Source organism: Magallana gigas, chromosome 7, assembly GCF_963853765.1.
Source record: "Magallana gigas chromosome 7, xbMagGiga1.1, whole genome shotgun sequence".
Lineage (NCBI taxonomy): Eukaryota > Metazoa > Mollusca > Bivalvia > Ostreida > Ostreidae > Magallana > Magallana gigas.
The window spans coordinates 31,889,369-31,910,440 of NC_088859.1; the positions used below are offsets into that span (position 1 = coordinate 31,889,369).

Sequence of the window (21,072 nt, forward strand, 5' to 3'; positions counted from 1 at the left end):
ATTCTATTTATTAGAAGTGGACAGGCATAGCCTACATCGATGTAGGCTATGCCTGTCTTCGATGTAGGCTATGCCTGTCCACATCTCAAAAGAGAATACCTTTCTGTATGTAAAGAACTATATATGATAAGAGTTAAATTTGGCCCCCATAATTCGCCATTTTTTAAGTGTTTTGGGTACAATAAAATGTTAACGAATTTTTTAGAAGAGTTGATATAAAATATATTTTTCATCTATTTATTTGATTTATTTGCACTCACTGGTAGTATATGACGTCAGAAGTGACGCCATTTCTATAATTCAATCAAAATCAGCCAAAATTGACATTTTTCTTATCTATTTACGAATGGGAAATATAGAGCGCATGCTTGAACAAGGAAAATTTTTTTGTCACTTATTAGTCTTGGCTAGATACATCTCTGATTAAAATATTTTATTTGTTCAAGAATGCGCTCTATGCTTTCGGAAGGAAAAACTGCTTGAAAACAAGCTGTTTTACGCTAAAAATGCAAAAATGGCGGGAAAAGGTTGTCTTTACAATGTCATATTTCTAAATTGTGGGCACTTGAACCAGAATGAATATTATGTAAATACATCACATATATATCTGTACTAAGAAAACAAAGAATGATAGTAAAATGATGATGTTCATTTTTGGGGGCCATTTTAGGCCCTTATCATATATAGTCCTTTAAGATAAATATTTGATTTTTGCGATAAAAAACGGGCTTCCCCCGTCCTCCGATGTTATGTGCCTGCAACTTAAAATTAGAGCACAGATCAATTAAGATGTTCCTCGTCATATGTTGCATATTAGGGCGGAAATAAATGACTTGTTTTGTTGGGTTTCTTTTCTTATTTTCAAGCGTCTTGTCAACATTGAACAAAAACAGGAAGTTGATTTCTCAGGTGTTCTATTTTTTTTTTATTAATTAGTGTACTGTTGTCTTCAATGGAAAATGGTGAATGGTTTAACATGGATCCCATGGGCGGACGAAGAGGACAGGTAATTGAGCAACTTGTGGGTCGATATCTCATGAATGACATCAATTTGACAGCTGCTAAAGATGTCAAAGTGTAATCAAAATTTACCATATGAAATAAAAGATTGGCCAAATAATCAATGCCACACATTCTTGTAGATGTAAAACAGAAATTCGCGTATATATCTCATTTGCTAAATACAAAGTCTGTTTAACAATTGCCCACATATTTTGACAGAATGGCATATCAGTTACAGTAGTATAACACTGTCCGTTTCTCGTTAAACTAAAAATAAGTGAAAAATATTTTTCAGTTGGGGCATGGTACTATTAATTATCCTAACCATCCATCATTTCACATTTAAACCTGCCCCAGGTTCTTGTTCCTGTTACTTTTCACTAACATCTTAAATACATGTACACACACATAAAAGCATAACCCAAGATTCCTCCGACATGCACCCGCTTTTATATTTATGAAACTAGACTAGACTAATCTGTGCATGCATTTATACATTAAAGTGATTTTAAGATTTAATTTTTTTTAAGCAATCTCTTTACAACGAGTCCAGAAATTCGACGGGATATAGCCTCCATTCTGAGTACCATAAAGACGCTGACCACAGTGAATATCAAGTCCAGGTCAGAGAATATTGTAGCAGATATCATAACAAGGTTTTGATAAGATGTACTTGTTCAATTTCTTTGTACTGGTAAATCTTACAGATTCTCACAAACTGGTAGATTTTTATTTACACAAAATACAGAAAATCATCCCACCAAATGTGATCATTATATTACAGATTCATTTTATAAAACTATGTATTTAATTGTTATCTTTAGTACATCTCTAAGTACACTTTGGAACTAAGATGCTGATGATTATGAAATGTTTTGTTATATGCTAATTAAAGAGACTTGGACACGATTTAGTTCAAAATTCTCGAAGTTTATTTTTTCATTTTTAATGTCTAAAATGGTCAGTTTGGATGTTTTGAATGCTTTGTCAAAATTTGAAAGTCAAATATCGAGTTACAAGCGAGTTACAGAGGTGGGAATTCTTTGTTTTGTAAACAAACCCCAGGTCCTGTCATTGTTTACATATGTGTTGTATTACTGCAGTATAAGTTTCAATCTATTGTTGCTTTTTGTTGTTGATAAAATTATTTATGAACACATTGAATGAGTTTATCTTGTTTCCACAAGTTATTTTATCATAGAAATGGTAATTTCTTTACTTTACATTAAATATAAGACTCGAGCTTTGTTTACATAACAACAATTTCTTTCCTCTGTATCTCGCTTGTAACATGACTTCTAACATTCAAATTTTGGTAAATCATTCAAAATACACAAATAAACTATTTCATACATAAAAATCAAAAATAGAATTTTCATCTGAAATTGTGTCTAGGTCCCTTTAATGCTTGACAATGGTTCCTTGGATAATTATTTAATCTAATTAAAAAAGATACTGATAAACATTGACAAAAATAAAGAGGTTCTTAATACATGTTTAAAGAAAGAAACAAATTCTTGCCACTTTTAAAAAAATTGTACAACATTACATGTACTATATGTTTAAATGAGATACCAGGTATTTGAACAACATCCATTTTTGAAAATATCAACATTTTTCTAGAGAATGTTATATTATTATTTCTCTTGGTCACTAAAACATAAAGTTAAAAATCTTTATCTTTTATTGTGTTTATTTGATAGTTTGCTGGCATAATTAAGGAAATTCAAGTCCATGTAGATATAACAAACAGGACAGAGGTCTTGAGAATGATAGATCAAGGGAAGGTAAGATCTTGTGTTCTCCCTGAAAAACTGATGAGCTTTCTGAATCTGTTTTGATGTTTAATATATATACCGATAAAGAATGAATATATAAGATTCCATAAAGGATGTCAGGAGTATATGATTATGTTATCCATTTTCACTAGTATAAAATGTCTGAAACTGGTTTGTACTATTGTAAAATAGGAAGTTAGGAAATCCATCGCTTTATGACTATGATTTAATTTCCCTCTATGGGCATAGCAAGTAGCCGTATAATTTACCCCACATTACATGTAAAATTGAATTTCAGCTATATAAATTTAGTTGTGCATTTCAATCAATACAAATTATTTTCAAACCTTAATGCAAAATGTTTAAATCTGCTATTGTGACTGCCACGCTAGAGAATTTTTGTAGATGAAGAAGATGATTCCTGCAAAGATAGGCACAGACAGTAATTCTATTCTTAGTTTGAGTCGCTATAACATCAAACTGATGCAGGTAGACCATTCCACAGAGGTATGTGTATACCACAGTTTAAGATCAAATGCTAGCTGTCAAAGTATTTTATCAGCAAGTCTTTACTGAAAAAAAGAAATCTTTGGCTTATTTTGCAAATCATTTTAATTAATAAGTAGTCAATAAAATGAAAAACAGAATTTAATATATCAGTACAATAGAAAATTCAGCCTTTTTATAATGAGTCTCTTTTGTTTGTATCTTATGAATAAGGTTTTTCTTATACATGTATATCATTCATTTCAGAATCTGATCATTCGAGTTCCTATTCATGAAATAGCAGCAGTTTGTTATGTGAATGACGATGGGATACACATTCTGGCAGTCAAATATGGTAAAGCCAATTGTTTAGACCATAATATTTAATAAGTATTTGTTAAGTTTCTCAGGTATTGAAAGGGAAGTATAATACATGTATCTCAAGTTATAAATTTCTGGTTTTTTGTTGTTGAAAAATTGAGCTTCAGTATTCCCCATTCCTCACTTGCTTTCAAAAAACCTGTCTGCACATTTTCAATTTTTTACTTGAGAAACGAAATATGTCTTTAATTTTTTTTTTGTCTAGTAAGAAAAAAGTTTTCTAGTTATTTAGTGCATATAAAGGTCCATTTCATAAGCAATCTGTTTCCATTGAGATTTTTCTTGCAGGTAATCCTGAGCAGTGCTCACTGCTTGTGCTGTATTGCGATAGCCCAGCTCGAGCAGAGCGGATCTGCTCAGATGTGGCTCAGTGCTTCCAGCTCGTCTATACAGATGCAGTTGTTCAGCTTCTGGAGGACACGATCGGAAGAGTGGAAACTTCATCTACAGGATCACCCACAATCAATGAAAACAGCCGGAAAATATCCTTGTAAGCTTTTTATCAAATTTTTATTCCTACTTTATTAATTCAATGTTTTTTGATCAGTTAGTTAAATCAGAGGGAAAAATATTTGTTGCTAATTTTCTGTTCAATTTGTCTCCTTGCTTTAGTCATTTAATGTGTCTTATTTAAAGTTATTTAAATCATTCTTTATAAAATAAAAAAATGAAGCTTATTCTGAATGTTTTCTTGTGACATTGATTATTTTTTGTGTTTTGAGATTTATTTTGCTTGCATCAGTATTATTGTATTAGCTGATTGTTTATGAAACAATTTGTGTGGAACATGTATTCGGTTCACACATGTTGTCTTCTGGAATGAAAATCACATCTACTTCTGGAGTGAAAGTTGTAAAAAAGGCAACAAAGGGGGAGGGGGGTGGAATGTCAAATAAAAGTTTAACAAAATTATTCAACTTACAAAAACAAAAATTTATTTTTATATTATGAAAAAGTGATGTGCCTTAATTGAATTGTATGAGTGCTCAAGCTTTTCCTTTATTTCTTCTTGAAGATTTTTTAACCTTTTAACAGTTCAAAGTATTGATTTCAGTTAGAATATGCACACTTTGATATCCACATAATAAACCAATAGACTGTTTGAATGCTTAAGATTTGGCTGTTTGTTACAAACCTTTTCTTCTGTAACATTTTGTATGATATGTAGATAACTTGCATGCTTTACAGGGAAGGACTGGACAATCATGGGTAAGATTTTGTGTTGGTTACGACTATCACTTTAATTCCTCAATCTTATTCTATCTTATTCCACATAGAAACAGTTGTAACTTCCCATAATAATTACCATTTACCGGTATATCCCCCTTTCAATATTATATCATGGACAACCAGTGGTTGGAATCATTCAGAACAATGTATTTATACCTGTTATGAACGGACTTCATATTACAGATATTTTTATATTCTCCAAATTTTTATATAGTTCAATTCTTTCACAAGTACTGGTATCTCATTTTCTCCTGTTTGTTAGATGAGAGATAGAAACAATTTATTCTACTGGCATTTCATTGCATTGAAATACCGGTATTCATTTCAATTATATCTATGAATTTCTATCAAAATCTTCATGCCTGCCTTAAGTTATCTTTAAATTTTGGAAAAAAATTGATGAATTTATTTTTAGCATTTTGATAACATCTAATGCTTGCAACATGAAAGTTATTTTTCTCTGTTGAGATGAAACTGTTAAACTGGTCATTGGTGTGATGTATGTTTGAAAATGTCACAGAGCTTGTCTTTTCTTGGTGTTTGGTGGTTTTTTATTATCACAATTTAGAAATATAACAAAGGTAAATGCTAACAGGTAAACACATTTAATTTCAAAATAGATTAAAACAGGGTATGGATTTTTATGGATTTTAACAGATGTTTTGGAAAAAAAACAACAAACATTATTATGAAGTGTAACATGAACAAGAATAGCGTACCGGTTCTTATTTGTTATTTCTCAGCTGACTCTCCATACATACTAGCACTTATACATATATATTCAATTAATTAACACTGGCATAATTAAGATAAAGTTTGCGGAAAACAAAACTGATGTTATGTATAATATACTGGTCTTAATTTTAAAATCTTAATTTGAAAAAAATTCTGAAAAATTAGAGCAAACTGTTTTAATTATTCTTTTAGTGGATTTCCCTCAGTAATACCATGTATTCATTGTATATATCTATTTAAATTGCCAAAATGACTAGGTTTCCATATGCAACATAATCATTGCACGGACGTATTTCCCTGTTGTATAGTGGAATAGATTTAGATGATTTAGAATATGACTGTAAACGTATAATTTACACTTAAAAGTAAACCTTTTTTGGTTCCTAAAATTTCTTTACATTTTATAACCAAAGGACTAGGTACAGTTTTAGTCATATTTTGCCCTGTTTTAGAGTGATTTTTAAAACTACCACCAAAAATGGAAATGCAACATTTATTTACACAAAAATACCCATAAACTAAGAATCTATAAATAGTTACCTGCTTAGACTTTCACTAGTAGGGTAATTGTGACTTCAAAAACAGTGCATTTTCCCGTAATTTTCATAAAACTCAGCAGAAGACACCAATTCCTTGGAAGTTTTTTGAATAGAAAACTATGTCCGCAGCCATCGCCCACGATGAAACTCACATTATAACTTTATCATGTTAAAACACATAAAATATATTAATTTTGTTGTGGGCAACGGCTGCGGACACATTTTCCTCTTTAAAAAACTATGAGAAAATGTGCTATTTTTCACCATTTTTGACTAAGTCATAGAAATGTGCCAAAATGTTGAGGTCAATTTTATTTTTTGAAACAAGATAAATGTGTATAATTTGGCATTTCATATACACATATGTTCAATATAGTATATGTGTATTTTCATGAGATTTAAACAACTTTGGAATTTTAGGGCAAATATTAAAAGAAACTGTACCTTGTTCTTTGACTGCATGTATAAATTCATTAACTTCAAGGAGTTTTTTGCTTTTCTTTTCTTCAAACAACTGAATTTGTTCTTTTCTTAATTTTTGGAGAGGTTCACTTGCATGTCAGGCATGCAGTAAATGATTTCCTATTACCTATTTCCAATTTTTAAGATGGTTACAAGCATACTACATGTATCAGTTAAAGACTTCTTTAATGCGTCTCTTTGACAGCTTTTCTCAGTCACAACCAAACCTATCAGATCGACACAACCGAGACAAAAGATCCCGTAGCCTAGCAACCAGTGACGCCAGCAACCAAAGCATTCAAGCTGAACTCTTGAGGTCTTACCTGGAGCAGGTAATCTTAATCAATGCATGCTTATATTTACTTGTACCATCAATTTCTGTAGAGTCTTATCTTGGGATGGTACAGGTACATGTGTACTATAAAGGTATGATTTTTATCCGAGTTGTGTGTATTCCATCCCTAGGCATGGCAAGGGAATAGAAAATACAACAAATAAGACAACAATCTATTGCAAGTTCAAACCCAGTTTTTATGTATTTCTAAGAGATTGAATTTTTTTGAAATGATAAAGATATGTACTACCGGATGTAATATCATTGCATGAAAATCATTGTGTTGTCATGATATGGCAGTGTAATGAAAATCTATTGAATAAGTCATATATAGAAGAAACAATAAATCATAATGTATAATAAACTACATATTCATGAATTGCTGATGTATTAAGACACATATTAAGATAAATTAACATATTGTACATTAAATTAATGGATTAAGAAACAAATACCAATAGCAATATTGAGAGACTACATATTTAGAAGAATGAAATTACCTTTATATAAATGTAAAGTATTGGTACATATGCATGTAAATGTGCATTGCGAAAGGATTGGGTCTCCTCACTATCCCTTGAATATTTCTGTTTACTTTAGCTGCGGAGCAAGTTTACAGTGGATGAGCTGGCCAAATTCTCCACACTGCTAAAGCAGATCAACGACCCATCCCCCAGGAGCCACAAAGATCTTCTGGCAGTGTTCCAAGAGGTGTTCCAGTTGTATGGAAACGAGAGGAAGAATCTTCTAGCTGGTAACTCACTATTTAAGAAGCTCTTTCAAACAAATTAAAAAAATTCCATGGAAAAATTTGTTGTACTTCTTTGATAAGCTAGTTAAAAACCTTTTTCTTAATGTTGTAAAGTCAAATGAAATTTTTAGGCGGGCTTTGCTGAGAGCAAAGTGTTGGCTGTAGGCAGGCATCTTGTCAATGTTACTATAGCACAACTTCATAAGTAAAAAAAAAACAACTAAAGAGCATCAAAAAGAGAGAGATAGATTGCCAGTCTTATTACACAATACGCATTATGACATATCACAAAAGCCTGGCTCTCAGTACTTCAATACTTTGATTCTTCATTAAAAGTCATAGTTTTATTTTCATGGTTGGTGGGGTTTACCGGTATGTTTTAAGTTTATGAAATAAGCTATTATTCTTAAAAATAAACAAACAATAGATCAGCATTTCCTTATGTTTTCAAATTTTTATCTGCAGAAAGGCATGTTCTTGACAGCATTGAAATAATTGAATTTTTCTTCTTCAACCTGAGGCAAATAAATTTAATAAATGATAAATCATGATATAATTTACTCTGTATGTCTTCCCTGTTACAGGTTTGTGTCCCTTTATCTATGAGAAACATTATGCAAATTTCTTGGATTTCCTGAAGAAGCAAGGCATTGCGATAGACAATGGAACTCTATCGAGTCGTCACAGTTTTCCTCGTAATTACACGTAAGTTCAGGCAGTGGGGGAATATTGTTACAGGTGTAAAGGTACATGAGGCCTCAGTATTATTATAGACTTAATGTATACTAGTGTACAGCCCCTGTTTTATGTACTGCGGTATTTGTCACTACTCCAGTGTTTGAGAGAAATGGAGCAGGTCAGAAACACTTGACTTCTGAATACTTTGGAATCATTGATAATCTTGGTGGCTCAATTTTTGTGGATTTCATAGGTACATCTTACCCACGAGTTAAATCTCTCATTGACCGAATTAAGAAACATAGTCTTTATTATTGTACACAGAAGCAAATCCACAATGTTTCATCCCATCGAACCTATCGAAAAATAGACAATCAACGAAAATTGGCCCCCAAGATTAAATAATTACACAGTATCTAATTACTGACTTTTCGTCTTCTTCCACATAGCTAGCAGTAAAATTATATGCTACTTCATTGTCAGTACACTACATGTACATATATTTTGCAGTTTGGAAATAATGGTAATAAAAAAACAAAAATATATCTATTAAATATCAGTTAAGCATTGTTGCAATTTGGGATGAATTAAAACTCCGAAATCGATATACATGTATCTCCAAACAAGTGGTGTGACTTATATTGGATTGATTCCTGGAGATTTGTTTACAGTCCCTCCCTCAGTGACTGCTCCACAATTATTGATGATGACCTGGATAGTGAATTGGAGTTTTTGGCCTCTGCCTCCTCTGTAATGGTAAACCCTGTACCGCCTTACACCAGAGATGTGCTTACACAGTTAGCTCCCCTGCAGATGCACTTTTTGTCACTGTTTGATGCGCAATGTTTGATACAATGTACACTTTTCAGAGTCAGTCTACACATGCATCCTCTGAAAATCTGAGGAAAAATTTGATGAATTTGATTTGATTTTAGGCAGTGGGTCTGAAACAAAACTCTATGGAAACTAAATTTTGGTTGATAATTCAGATAAGCTTTCTGAATGTGTACGTTGCAATCCAAAATGCAGAGGGCAGTTGGTCAATGCTTTTAGGCTCAACCAAGTGACCCTATTATACATTTATATGCTAGGTTTCGGGCTGATTATAAATCTGGATATATATAATGGTTGCATTGTTGGAATCCACAGGATGTGTGATCTTTTTTGGATTCTGACAATGAAGACGTTGGTCCAATTTGTGGTTGCATATTGAAGGTTTACTAATCATCGTGTTACAGTCATTTGTTCTTATGCCTTAACTCTTGTAAGCTTTATAGAATGCCCTGCTGTGAAAATGTAAGAAATATGAAAAAGTGGTGTAAAATGCACTTTTAATACTGCTCCATAGAAATTTGCTTTGATTATGCTGAGAGGCAGCACTGGTGATTGGTAACATGAAGTAGGAAGATAAATTCTTAAGATCTAGCAATGGAGTAAAATAATAATCTGTGGTCTGTCTGACTCTGTCAAAATATACACACTTGCACCCTAGTCATTTTGAAATACAATGAACTAAACAGAAAAGAAAATGTACTGGTAAATTATCAATTTATATGTAGGAAAGATATCAATTAAAAAATTTAGCAGTAGACTTAGTGACAGTGATGTTTTTCAGGATTTTAATTCTTAAATGATATTCAGTATTCTTATTCTGGGAATCATTTACTGTAGTGAATTTCAATGTGTTAGTCATTCATACCTTGATTATTGTTATTTTTTCTTGCAGACGTTCCGTGAGCGACATGAACACTAACGACCAGAGCGATATCGATAGTGTACTGGAGGGGATATCTACACAACTGGCACAAATCGACAGCAATATTGGCGATGTAAACACGTACCTCAACTATCCTTCATGATGTTTTATAAATCTTCTCTCTTTGTCTCTTGGAAAGCAAATATTACTGTGTTGCCAGTCACAAGTATATCTATCAAGCTTGGATTGACCTAAAGTGATGATGGCTTGCATTATCTGATAAAATCATTCTTGTCTCAATGGTAATGTGTAAATGATACCAAATCCCTAGTGTCTACAGCACATCTAAACCAAACAATAAAAAACCGAAGTAAAAGAGGAATTTTCCCAGAACCAAGTCATTGTACCTTAAGAGCCATCTGATGCAGGCATCAGACAAACTGAAAGGAACATAAACCGTTTAATTATTAAAGATTGTAGAAACATGAATTTTACATTACGTCGTCATCGCTTTTATCATTTTATGAACAAAATTACATGTAGTATGCACCAGATGGAAATGCTGGATCGTTTCTGTATACCCCAGAATCAAAGCGAAACAGCTGCTTCTTGCAGAGAATTTACATTGATGCATCTAGCTAGTAGGCCAGGTTTGCTCATTCCATTCCAGTCACTGCTTCCTGGTAGGTTGGTTGCCCTTTGGGGAACATATTCCCTGGATTAACACAAGATTTATGCAAGAAGCTGATAAATGGATTGAATATTTGCCTTTTTAAAAGTGCCTTAGTGTGATTTTTTGTTGTGTTTGTTTTGTTACATTTTTATACGTGATGACAATATATACATGAACATGCAAGGTTGTTATTTATTCTGTCTAGTACAGTTTGTAGATTATTTTGCAAATATATTAGCGTTAGCATGCAAGTTATTCTTAGCAAGTTTTGTACATACATTCATCAAAAAAATATCTGTGATTTATATGCAATGTTTGTAAAATATGTGATTACTTGTCTCTACATCTTCTGGCATTTTTGTACTGAGTAATATTGGTGTATAGAGATTCTTACTTAATATTGACCATCTTGTTCAAATACTGGTGTCTGCATGTTAATTGTAGGATCATCAACGGAGGCCAATTTTTGTAAATTGCCAGTTTATTAAAACTTCGTTGGGACATAATTTTGTGGATAAACTTTTATGAATAATTTATAAAGAAAAGTTCCATTATTTTCTGTCAATGTTAAATTCATGGGTGAAGGTTATCCAAGAAATCTATGGAAATGGAGCCAACGTGAACGTTAATAATTTTACAGCAATCTGAAACATTGATACAAGCATTTTCTATTCAAATGTATACTTTGCTTCCAAATGACCCATTCTCCAGTGAATACTATAAATTGCCACCAATAAAATACAACTGCTTCAAATGATTTATTACAATGTGCACTTTTATGTACATGTATTTATAAAATAAATTCAAAGAAAAACAAAACAAAAAATGTGTTTCTATGTTAACATTTATTTATATAAAAAACATGGACATTAAAACTGAGTGAACAGTGTATTTAAATCTAATTGAAACCAACCCCCCCCCCCCCCCCAAATTATCAAGTTCTAATAAGAAAAGTAGAGAAAATTCTGTTTAATTTTAATTTAAAAGAGTTAAATAATAGTGTCTTTGCTACATATGGGTAAACTTAACTTTCACTTTACAAAGATCTGTATTAATATCGAAGAACATGTTTTATGGAAGTTCAGGTACATGTCAACTGTGCCTTTCCTCAGAATTGGTCCAAATCATTCCTTGCTTGCCCATTTTGACATAGGGCATCCTCCCTGGCTGGCAGTTATAACTCCAGGTGCTGTGCTTGAGTTTGACGCCACTTCATCCTCAGTATTATGGACATGGGAATCTTTGGCACGAGAGCCGATGTCATAATTCATTGAGTATTGTGGCTTGAACTGTCACCATTGTGTTCAATTCAAGATTTATCAGTTATAGCATCGAATAGTCTTCGCACTAATTGGCAAACATCATTTGCAAGTTCCTATTTTTTTTATATAAAAAAAAGAAAGAATTATTTTATTTTTTGTATGAATTTCTTGTACAACTACTGCCTTTTTAAAGTATAATAACAAATTTTAAAAAGATTTTTATTCCATAAACGCACATGCCCTGGCAGTTGGATATACAGTATATAGTCTAGGAGTTACAATGATGTTAGGTTATATTTAACAAACCTCTGTATTGCACTGGAAGACATAGCACTGAAACACCTCCTTGTTGACCTGCAGTTGACCTATTTTCAGAGCAATGTTTGGTCCCCCAAACCCATCCTCGTACTGCACTACCTCAGCTATGGTGTGGAGAGGGTGTCGCTGCAGTATCTCCTACAAAACAAAATGACTTCTGTGTATTTCAGAGTTCAGAGTCGGGTTCCAGGGATAATAATGATAGTGACAAGTTTGTGTGTGCAGATCCCAGTTCAGTTGTGTGAGGATTAGGATCTGATGCTTAGTATACAAATATGAAACCATTGACCAGAGTGTTTTACTGTTGCTAAATTTCAAATTCAGCTTCACTGTATGTAATTTTCCATTTTGAAATTGAACTCTGTTGCAGTGTTAAATTTTACATTCTGATTTACCTTGGTTCTTTTATTTTGGACTTGTATTCCATGCCGCGAAACAGTGAAGAAGACTTGGTCTTTCTCCCCAACAGTAATGGGAATGTCTCCAGCAATCTAAGTCACAAAATACAATTATTCAAATATGCTTACTTTGTAATACAGTAATACACTGTAATTTGTTTAAAATATTGGTTAAAATTAACTTTTTGAGAATTGCAAAAACGGTACATTGGTATAACAAACAAAAAATACTAAAAATGTATTGTATTAAAAATTAATGTTGAACATAGACTACAAAAGTTAAAATCATGCATGCCTTTTGTAAGTTGTAACCATGCAATGTATCTTTACAAATATTACCCTATTACTAAGTGACAAACTAAATTTGATATATGATTTAGTCAGATTTGAATATATACCTGAGCTTCCTCTATTCGATCTATCAGCTGGGCCTCTGTATCTCTCTTCTGTGAATTACCCATTGCTATCTTTTCAATGTTACCCAAATAGAAAACATCAAATGTCTTCTTATGCATTAAAATATTCTCCTTTTCTTTAAGTTTCATTGTGTTTTCATTAATCCCAGTCTAAAATCGAAATAGATAATAAATACATGTATTAAAATGTCACCTAAATTGCCTCCTTTCAAAGGAAAGAGAAATGAGTGTTCAAATGATTAGAATTAAATAAAGTACAGTAAACCATGGTTACAGCAAACATAATGAATATACTTTTACAGCAAAGTCAGCTTTGTTTCCGATACAAGATTTTTGCGAAGTGTAGATTGATTGATTAGAGAAATCTTCATGATTTCCAAGGATAAAAGCTATTATAAGGGAGTGGTCTGAATTTCTAGCTTACATTGACATATCAACATGATCAATTTATTAGATTTGAAGTTTTATCATTAACAAGGAAAAATAAAAAAAAACATAGTGAGTAAATTTACATAACTTAGCCCTATTGTTGACAAAACTTCAGACTTAGATCAATGCCTGAATTGTATTCCAGATGTCAAGTTCAACCGTGTTTAACTGGGAAGTTTGCGGGTAGATAAAAAAAATTCCCGTGTGCTTATCAAGAATTATTTAAGTTAACACTGTTACGAGATAGGGCATTTTAATAATTAAACAGGTGATTAATAATTAACAAAGATACTGTTGACAGCTTTTATAGTATGTCTTCATGTCAAATAGGCATCACAGGTGGTGATCATCAGTGACTTGCTATATCAGGCTTTTGACCATACTAGAAACCAATAATCAATTAAAAATAATTTATACTTACATTTAATTTTAAATTCTTTCTTGGAAACATATCAACGCAAACTTTCTCTTTAGCATGTTAGTAAAACCTGCCACACTAAACTGATGAATTCCGGACTACTATTTCATAAAAAAAAATCTTTCAACTATTTACACGCCTTTTTAGTGAATGTAATAGTTTGCAAAAATAAAGGGTATTTTTCCTTATTCAAAAACATAAAAGTATAAACAAGAAAACACAAAGTAAAATAAAAATACTTCCGTTTTATCTTCATTATTTTGAATCGGGTTCGGTGTTCTCTTTGCGCCATTTATGCTCGCTGAAACAAACAAGTTTTTTACAGGAACCAAAACCACAATTATTTATTAGAATTAGACATACTACAAGATACAAACATATTCAATAAAGTACATTGACATTAAAGAACACAATGAGCTGCGAAGACGAAGTTATGAAGATCGGAAAGAAGTTGGAAAAGATGATTTTAAACAACAGTGCCGTGAGTATTCATGCGTGTTCAAGTTGTCTCCCGCTGGTGAGGGGGTGGGGGGTGGTCGAACGAAATTAATGTATTATGCTAGATAAATTAAGCTTATGATATTAAGTGTTGAAACTGCTCATATATATTACGAGTTTGAAATGTGATGATTAAAGCCTAAAATCTGTAAAAAATAGTTATGTAGGTTAACGTAAAAACAAGCTTATTTTTATTTTGTAAATATTTCACATAGTTTCAGCAGTGATTTGACAGTAACAAAATACAGTTATGTCATATGAAAAGAAGAGGTAAGCCATTAAAACAGTTTGTATTGCAATATGGTAGATTATTTTTTAATGGTGACATTCATTTTTTAGGACCATGGTGGAGCCGATGATTTACTGAATAAATTGAAGGATATGCCAATGACTCTTACAGTTCTGCAGGTATTGATGATGAAGCTTGCATTGTAACTGTTAGATAAAAAGATGAAACATGTATAGATAATAGAAAATCATTTTGATGTGTCTACCTTGATAATAGATCATCAACAATTTGTTTGATTTTCCAAATCAATAGAAAACTAGAATAGGAATGACAGTCAACAACTTCAGAAAGGCTGCATCTAAAGATGAGTTGGTAGTGCTCTCAAAGACACTGATCAAGAGTTGGAAAAAACTTCTCTCCAGTGGTAAGCCCAAAACTATATGTTGTAGTATGTAGTGCATTGATTGTATAGTGGTTTGTTTAGAACATGTTATTAGCTATAGAAACGTAATGTCAAGCATTATGGAGTCACAATAATGTTATACAAAAGAGCGAATAATTCATGATTGTATAGTAATTTATTTAGAACTTATTATTAGTCATATAGATTTAACGTCCAACATTATGATGTCACAATAGTATTATACAAAAGCACAAAAGAGTGAATAATCCATGATTATATAGTAATTTATTTAGAACTTATTATTAGTCATATAAATTTAACGTCCAACATTATGATGTCACAATAGTATTATACAAAATCACAGATAATCCATGACGCTCTATATCTATCAGTTATGTTCAAAACAGTAGAATACCCTTTATGAATAAATCTTTTGATGAAAGCAAATTTAATATACCTATAATTATATGCATATCTAAAATGGTCTACATAGTTTTCAAATGTCTAAAATTAACTGAGAATATATTTAGTGATCACCTAAGAAGAACACTCCTTTTTACCAAAAATTTTGAAAACAATGTATCTTAGAGATTTTATTAATAAAAGATATCATTTGTTAGACTCAACGCCATCAAAATCAGACAAGAAGGAGAAAGAAAAGTCCTCTAACTCTCCAGAACAGATGGACAGTCCTTCAGAAATGATGGACGTCAAAGATAGCCAGGGTAGTGAGCCAGGGAAAACCTTAATGAGACAAGACTCTGAGGCATCCATTACCAATGACCCTGTCAGAATCAAGTGTCGAGAGCTTCTTGCTACCTCACTTGTACTTGATGAGGAAGTTAAAGGTTTCATTGTTTTCTTCAAACATATAGAATGTGTATTCTATGGTTATTTAAGGAGACCGATTTGAGGTTTTTTTTGCGGAAAACTACATTAACAAAACCCATGATTTTTTAATCGTATGTATTTCACACAAACTCTAGTTTATTTGAGAAGTTTCAAGAAAATTGACCATTTGGTTCTTTTTAGGGGCCATCTCAAAATACAGGTACATTTACTCAAGGAGTATATATAGGAAATTGTCATTTTTCGCAATGCGAAGCAGATTAAAAAAATACTTCAGTAGATTTTTTTTCTCATATTATAATATGTGATTACTAAAATCATTTACTACCTTATATGTAAAAAATACTAAATGCTACCGTTTGGTTTTTAATGAGGGCCATCTCAAAAATATCAAAATGCACCAAATGTTGCTATATATTTGGAGTATAACAAATGTAAATTGGTAAAATGGATTTATTCAAAAATTAAGAAAAATACCCCCAAGGGTAGCATTTTTCTGTGTATAGATTTTCAACGGCTTATGATTTATAATTTTTCTTGTATGTTATTTCTTATAACACACTCCTACAAAGCATCATTTTATCATAATGTTATAAAAGCGCAATGGCATCGCTCACCTACTGTAGAACAGAAAATTGTTTAAAAAATAAAATGTTCCTTAAAAATCTAAATAGTTTTATATGTATTTAGTTTATTATGTTAAATTTTATAAATGATATAAAAAAAAGAATCATTAAACGTATGAATACACTGTATCTTATTAGAATGCGCAAAAACGTGTGCAATGAAAACTAAAGTCAGCCTCCTTAAATTTGATAAAATTTTGAACTTAAGTCTTTACTGTGATACATGCAAGTTGAGGTATATTGAAGAATTGATGTACTGGTAATATATGTAATTAATTTTCTCTATAATTATTCAACTTTCTTTTTTGATGAACAGTCCGCATTCCCAATGCTCAGTGTCCTAAAGAACTTGCAGCGAAGATTGAAGATTGTATCCTTAAAAAACAAAATAGAAAAGTTGGATAATTGAAGTTTGCTTTGTGCACTATTAACTCTAATTTATTTTGAAATTTTGACAAAAAGGTAGGTGATATGACTGAAACTTCCATAGTTATATTAATGTAATTTGATAGATAGAAGATGTTTTGAAGCAATATTAGATATTTCAAAAATTTACTTCTGAATTGAACACAAAGCATTGTGGCCCCCTTTGACCCAAGGCCTTTTGTTATTTCATCCTTAACTTTTACACTAGCCATACATTTGGAGTTTAAAAACACAGATCAGAAATACAAAGCTAGAATAAGAAGCAGAGTGGCCAATCTGAAAGACAAAAAAAATCCCAAATTGAAAGAAGGAGTCATAATGGGATTAATTCCTCCAGAGAGAATCGCCAATATGTCAGCAGAGGTATGATATATTTGAGGATCATTAATCATAGGCTGTCCAAACTTGTTTAATAAGTTACATTTCAAAAGTCAATTTTTAAAAGTGGACCGAAAATATACCTGAATATAAAGTTGGGTAAAAATTTGTAAATAAAGATCTTTCTCTTGAATGAATTACTTTGTAAATCTTAACAAAAACAGTTTTTAAGCGGGTTTTCCAAAGGAAAGGAAAAATCCAGTTATTGAAATGGTGAAAATGGCGGGTGGGCGGTCATGCGGCTGCTAAAAGGATACCCTTATTGTAGGGATAACTCCTCTTACAATTTTCAATATAGGAAGTTGTTTTGCAGATCAATTGAACATATATCAGAGGTTTGCATATTGCTTGGGTTTTGATTTCTGATAATTTATGAAAAAAACACCAGCTGTTGAACTTCATACATATGAGATATACTGGCGGTAAGCAAAATGTACTGTTTTCCACCCCATTCATGGTGTACTGAAGGACACCAAAGTTCACAGAATATGAACATTTGTACAGGAATTTCTTGCTAAATGCCATCATTTTTATCTAGTTCTCGCCATCTAAGCCGTGGGGAACGCGATAATTTGATATGCAATATTTCACCAAAAAATGACAAAGTTCAAATTATGTTAATCATTTTAGGTAAAAATATTGCATATAGAGTACCTATTTCTCTGGATAGGTACTAGGTAGTGTTCACCAATTCAGGGTTACAAATAGATTATGGATACTGTTCACACGAAAGAAAACCCAGTTTCTGTCACATTGACAGCCTTTCTCTTGTTCCTTGCAGTGTTGTTTGTTGTTCATTGATGTATAAACTTTCATTGTAGGAAATGGCTAGTGATGAGATGAGACAGCTGAGGGCTAAATTCACCAAAGAATCGATTGATGATCACCAGATGTCCAGACAAGAGGGCACAGTCACAGATCTGTTCAAGTGTGGCAAGTGTGGCAAGAAGAACTGTACATACAATCAGGTGAGTCCATCAAAACTCAAAAAATGAGATAGGACTAACAGGGGGATTCAGGGAAATGTGTTCTATTTACTTAGGTCAGACGACACGTTCCTCGAGAATCTTTTTTGTATCTCCTCGTAATAAAGAGTTCCAATAAAAAATATTGTGAGTTTCGCTGTGCTGTAGATGTATTTATTTTTATATCAGCAATTCAAGTGTATTTTCAAGAAGATTATATAGGAAATTGCATACTGTAGTATTTTGCAGAAATGCCTGGTAAGGTACCCTAATTTTTTGCAAGAAAGCTTGTCAAAGTAGTAGTAAACCATTAACAAATTCCTGAAAAAAGTTATCTAAAATTGAGGAACGTGTCGTCTGACCTTAATATATCATTTGCTGAGTGAAGTCCAACTGTAGTGGTCATTTTGCATGTATGCAATGTGGCATGACTCAATTTCATTTCCTATAATAGTTTTAGATTTGATATTTGTGTATTTTTAAGTCTGATATGTAAGGTAAAGTCCAATTGGGACTGAAATGCGCTGACAATTTTATGCTTTGTGAAATACTATTTGTTATCTCATGCTCTTTACTACTACCAGTCAATATTTTTTATAACTTGTTCATTAAAAGCTACAAACAAGAAGTTCTGATGAACCTATGACAACGTTTGTGTTCTGCATGGAGTGTGGTAACAGATGGAAGGTGAGTTTTTAATTAAAATTTTATTTCATTAATTTTAAAAGTTAAAGGTACATGAGAGTCCTTCTAGTAAAATTTGAAGTCTCCCTTTTAGACTGATAATGTCTTTTTGGGAGTTGATTTTAATCAACTGTCCTAGTGTTTGTCATCACCGCTGACAAGACTACGTTCTTGAAAATAATAGAAAAAAAATTGATGTAGTGTATGCTGAAGCATTGTTTTTCAAGGAAACTTATCTATAAACACTTTGAAAATAGTCAAATTTTATATACTACGAACAATTTAGATATTTTTGTAGTCTCATGTATTCCTACGCTAGAGTTAATATAGTCTTGTTCAACCAGACGCTCGGCTGTCTCCGTAAATCTGCGACAAGCAGAGAGGGGGCTCTCTTGCTTGTCGGATATTAACGGAGACAGCCGAGCGTTTAGTTAAACGAGACTAAAGTTCGATATCAATAGTGCTTGGATCCATACAATTTTTAGAACTGTACGATAACTAATACATACTAGTAGTTGAAATCTATCTTTAAATATTACACAACATGATCTATATGGGGTTTCTGGAAATTCTTGTTGGAAAGTCTAAAAATTCATATTATAAAAAAGTGTATAATTCAAATACAAATTGGAAACTAATTGCCATGCAAGATAAATTGATTTTAAAATAGACGATAATCGATAAAATCAACTCCTGTCAGTACTTTGATTTCAAAACTGTTTTCATTTATGAGAAATGATTTTATTTTTCAGTTTTGTTAAAACAAGAATACAGTTGTCATTTGTGGAAAAGAAAAGAGCCAGATTAAAATAGAAAGGGGGGAACAGACAATAAAAGATGTGGAGTGACAAGCTTTAACTGTTTATCATGGGTTTGTGATTCAGCAATCTCCGGCAAAGTGAAAGTTGATTATGTCAGAACTGACTTGTCATCAAGATCATCTGTAAATAAACATACTCACCATTTTGTACCAATTTCAATCTTCATGGAAATTCATTTCATATTACATGTACCATGTCTTAAGAATTTCATTTAAACATTGGACTTGGTGGAATTCACATTGTGTGTTATCCAGTTAAACTTTAAATGTGTTGTAAATTATCCATCCTGAGAAGTTTTGGGTTTTTATTGTAACTTTGTGTGGATTTTTTTTTCATTATGGCTACCAGATTGAAAGGAAATAATTTGGATTTAGTTTTTCTGTTAACTGGACTTCAGCTTCTAGCCAGCTGCAGATTGAAGAACCAGTATTTAAAATTGATATTGTTGATAAGGGCTTTTCAATTTTAAAGACTTTAATGTTCCGTTATACAGGTTTGTTTTAAAACTTGTTATCTATTAAAAAACACAAATCCTGATGGTTTGTATTTCCAACTTTAATATGACTTTGATATTTAACTTTGATATGTGAATTTTTACTTTATTATAGAAAATGTAAACCATAACATCCCAGTAGTTTCCGACATGTTTATAATTTTCGTAATGGAAAAAAGATGTGTATTACTGTTGAAATTTTTGTGCTTCTTTGGTTGGTCCTTGTACAGTATTTTTACTTTATTATCCCTAATTTAATATTTATTAGGAACTGTTAGGTGAAGCATTTTGGGGTTTTATTGATATATGTTCATGCACTTTTTCCTTTCTGATTTATGTACGTGTTTGTATTGTGATATCAAGCTACAGTAACCGAAATTTGAATTTCACAATCAGTTTCTTTTTTAAAAAGTGTTGGCAAATATCTCCCTTTTTTTGTTAAGATTTATCCTGTTGATGCAAATGAGAGAATATTTAAGAAAATAAAGTTACATTACAACTTGTTACCAATAAAGGCGTGTCCATTTGAGAATCAACAAAAGTGTGTGCTTTTTTAGCTCACCTGAACCGAAGGTTCAAGTGAGCTTTTCTGATCACCCGTTGTCCGTCGTCCGTCCGTCCGTCTGTCTGTCTGTCCGTCCGTCTGTAAACTTTTCACATTTTCAACTTCTTCTCAAAAACCACTAGGCCAAATTTAACCAAATTTGGTACAAA

General features: G+C 32.0%; 3 protein-coding genes across 5 annotated transcripts; 2 read left to right on the forward strand and 1 right to left on the reverse strand.

The window, feature by feature from the left end:
• The first annotated feature begins 867 nt into the window (after positions 1-867).
• On the forward strand, positions 868-10,530 carry LOC105318388 (cerebral cavernous malformations protein 2 homolog). Of its 3 annotated transcripts, XM_011415471.4 has the most exons (12): positions 868-1,006; positions 1,533-1,625; positions 2,706-2,789; positions 3,186-3,287; positions 3,534-3,621; positions 3,936-4,137; positions 4,836-4,856; positions 6,819-6,945; positions 7,548-7,701; positions 8,283-8,403; positions 9,048-9,132; positions 10,103-10,530. In XM_011415471.4, the coding sequence occupies exons 1-12, from the start codon at positions 953-955 to the stop codon at positions 10,127-10,129; spliced, it is 1,158 nt and encodes a 385-aa protein (XP_011413773.2). In that variant the 5' UTR covers positions 868-952; the 3' UTR covers positions 10,130-10,530. The 3 variants fall into 3 exon arrangements, with proteins under 3 accessions (XP_011413773.2, XP_011413772.3, XP_011413774.3); XM_011415470.4 differs by lacking the exon at positions 9,048-9,132; XM_011415472.4 differs by lacking the exons at positions 4,836-4,856; positions 9,048-9,132.
• Positions 10,531-11,090: 560 nt separating this feature from the next.
• On the reverse strand, positions 11,091-14,197 carry LOC105318389 (integrin beta-1-binding protein 1). Its single transcript, XM_011415473.4, has 5 exons — positions 13,990-14,197; positions 13,122-13,289; positions 12,721-12,816; positions 12,314-12,463; positions 11,091-12,120 (listed from the first exon to the last, which is right to left on the reverse strand). Exons 1-5 carry the CDS (start codon positions 14,017-14,019, stop codon positions 12,055-12,057), a joined length of 510 nt encoding a protein of 169 aa, XP_011413775.1. The 5' UTR covers positions 14,020-14,197; the 3' UTR covers positions 11,091-12,054.
• Positions 14,198-14,258: 61 nt separating this feature from the next.
• Positions 14,259-20,899, forward strand: LOC105318390 (transcription elongation factor A protein 1). Its single transcript, XM_011415474.4, has 9 exons — positions 14,259-14,467; positions 14,824-14,892; positions 15,026-15,137; positions 15,737-15,964; positions 16,908-16,961; positions 17,226-17,380; positions 18,217-18,363; positions 18,976-19,047; positions 19,797-20,899. The coding sequence occupies exons 1-9, from the start codon at positions 14,399-14,401 to the stop codon at positions 19,803-19,805; spliced, it is 915 nt and encodes a 304-aa protein (XP_011413776.3). The 5' UTR covers positions 14,259-14,398; the 3' UTR covers positions 19,806-20,899.
• Positions 20,900-21,072: the final 173 nt, after the last annotated feature.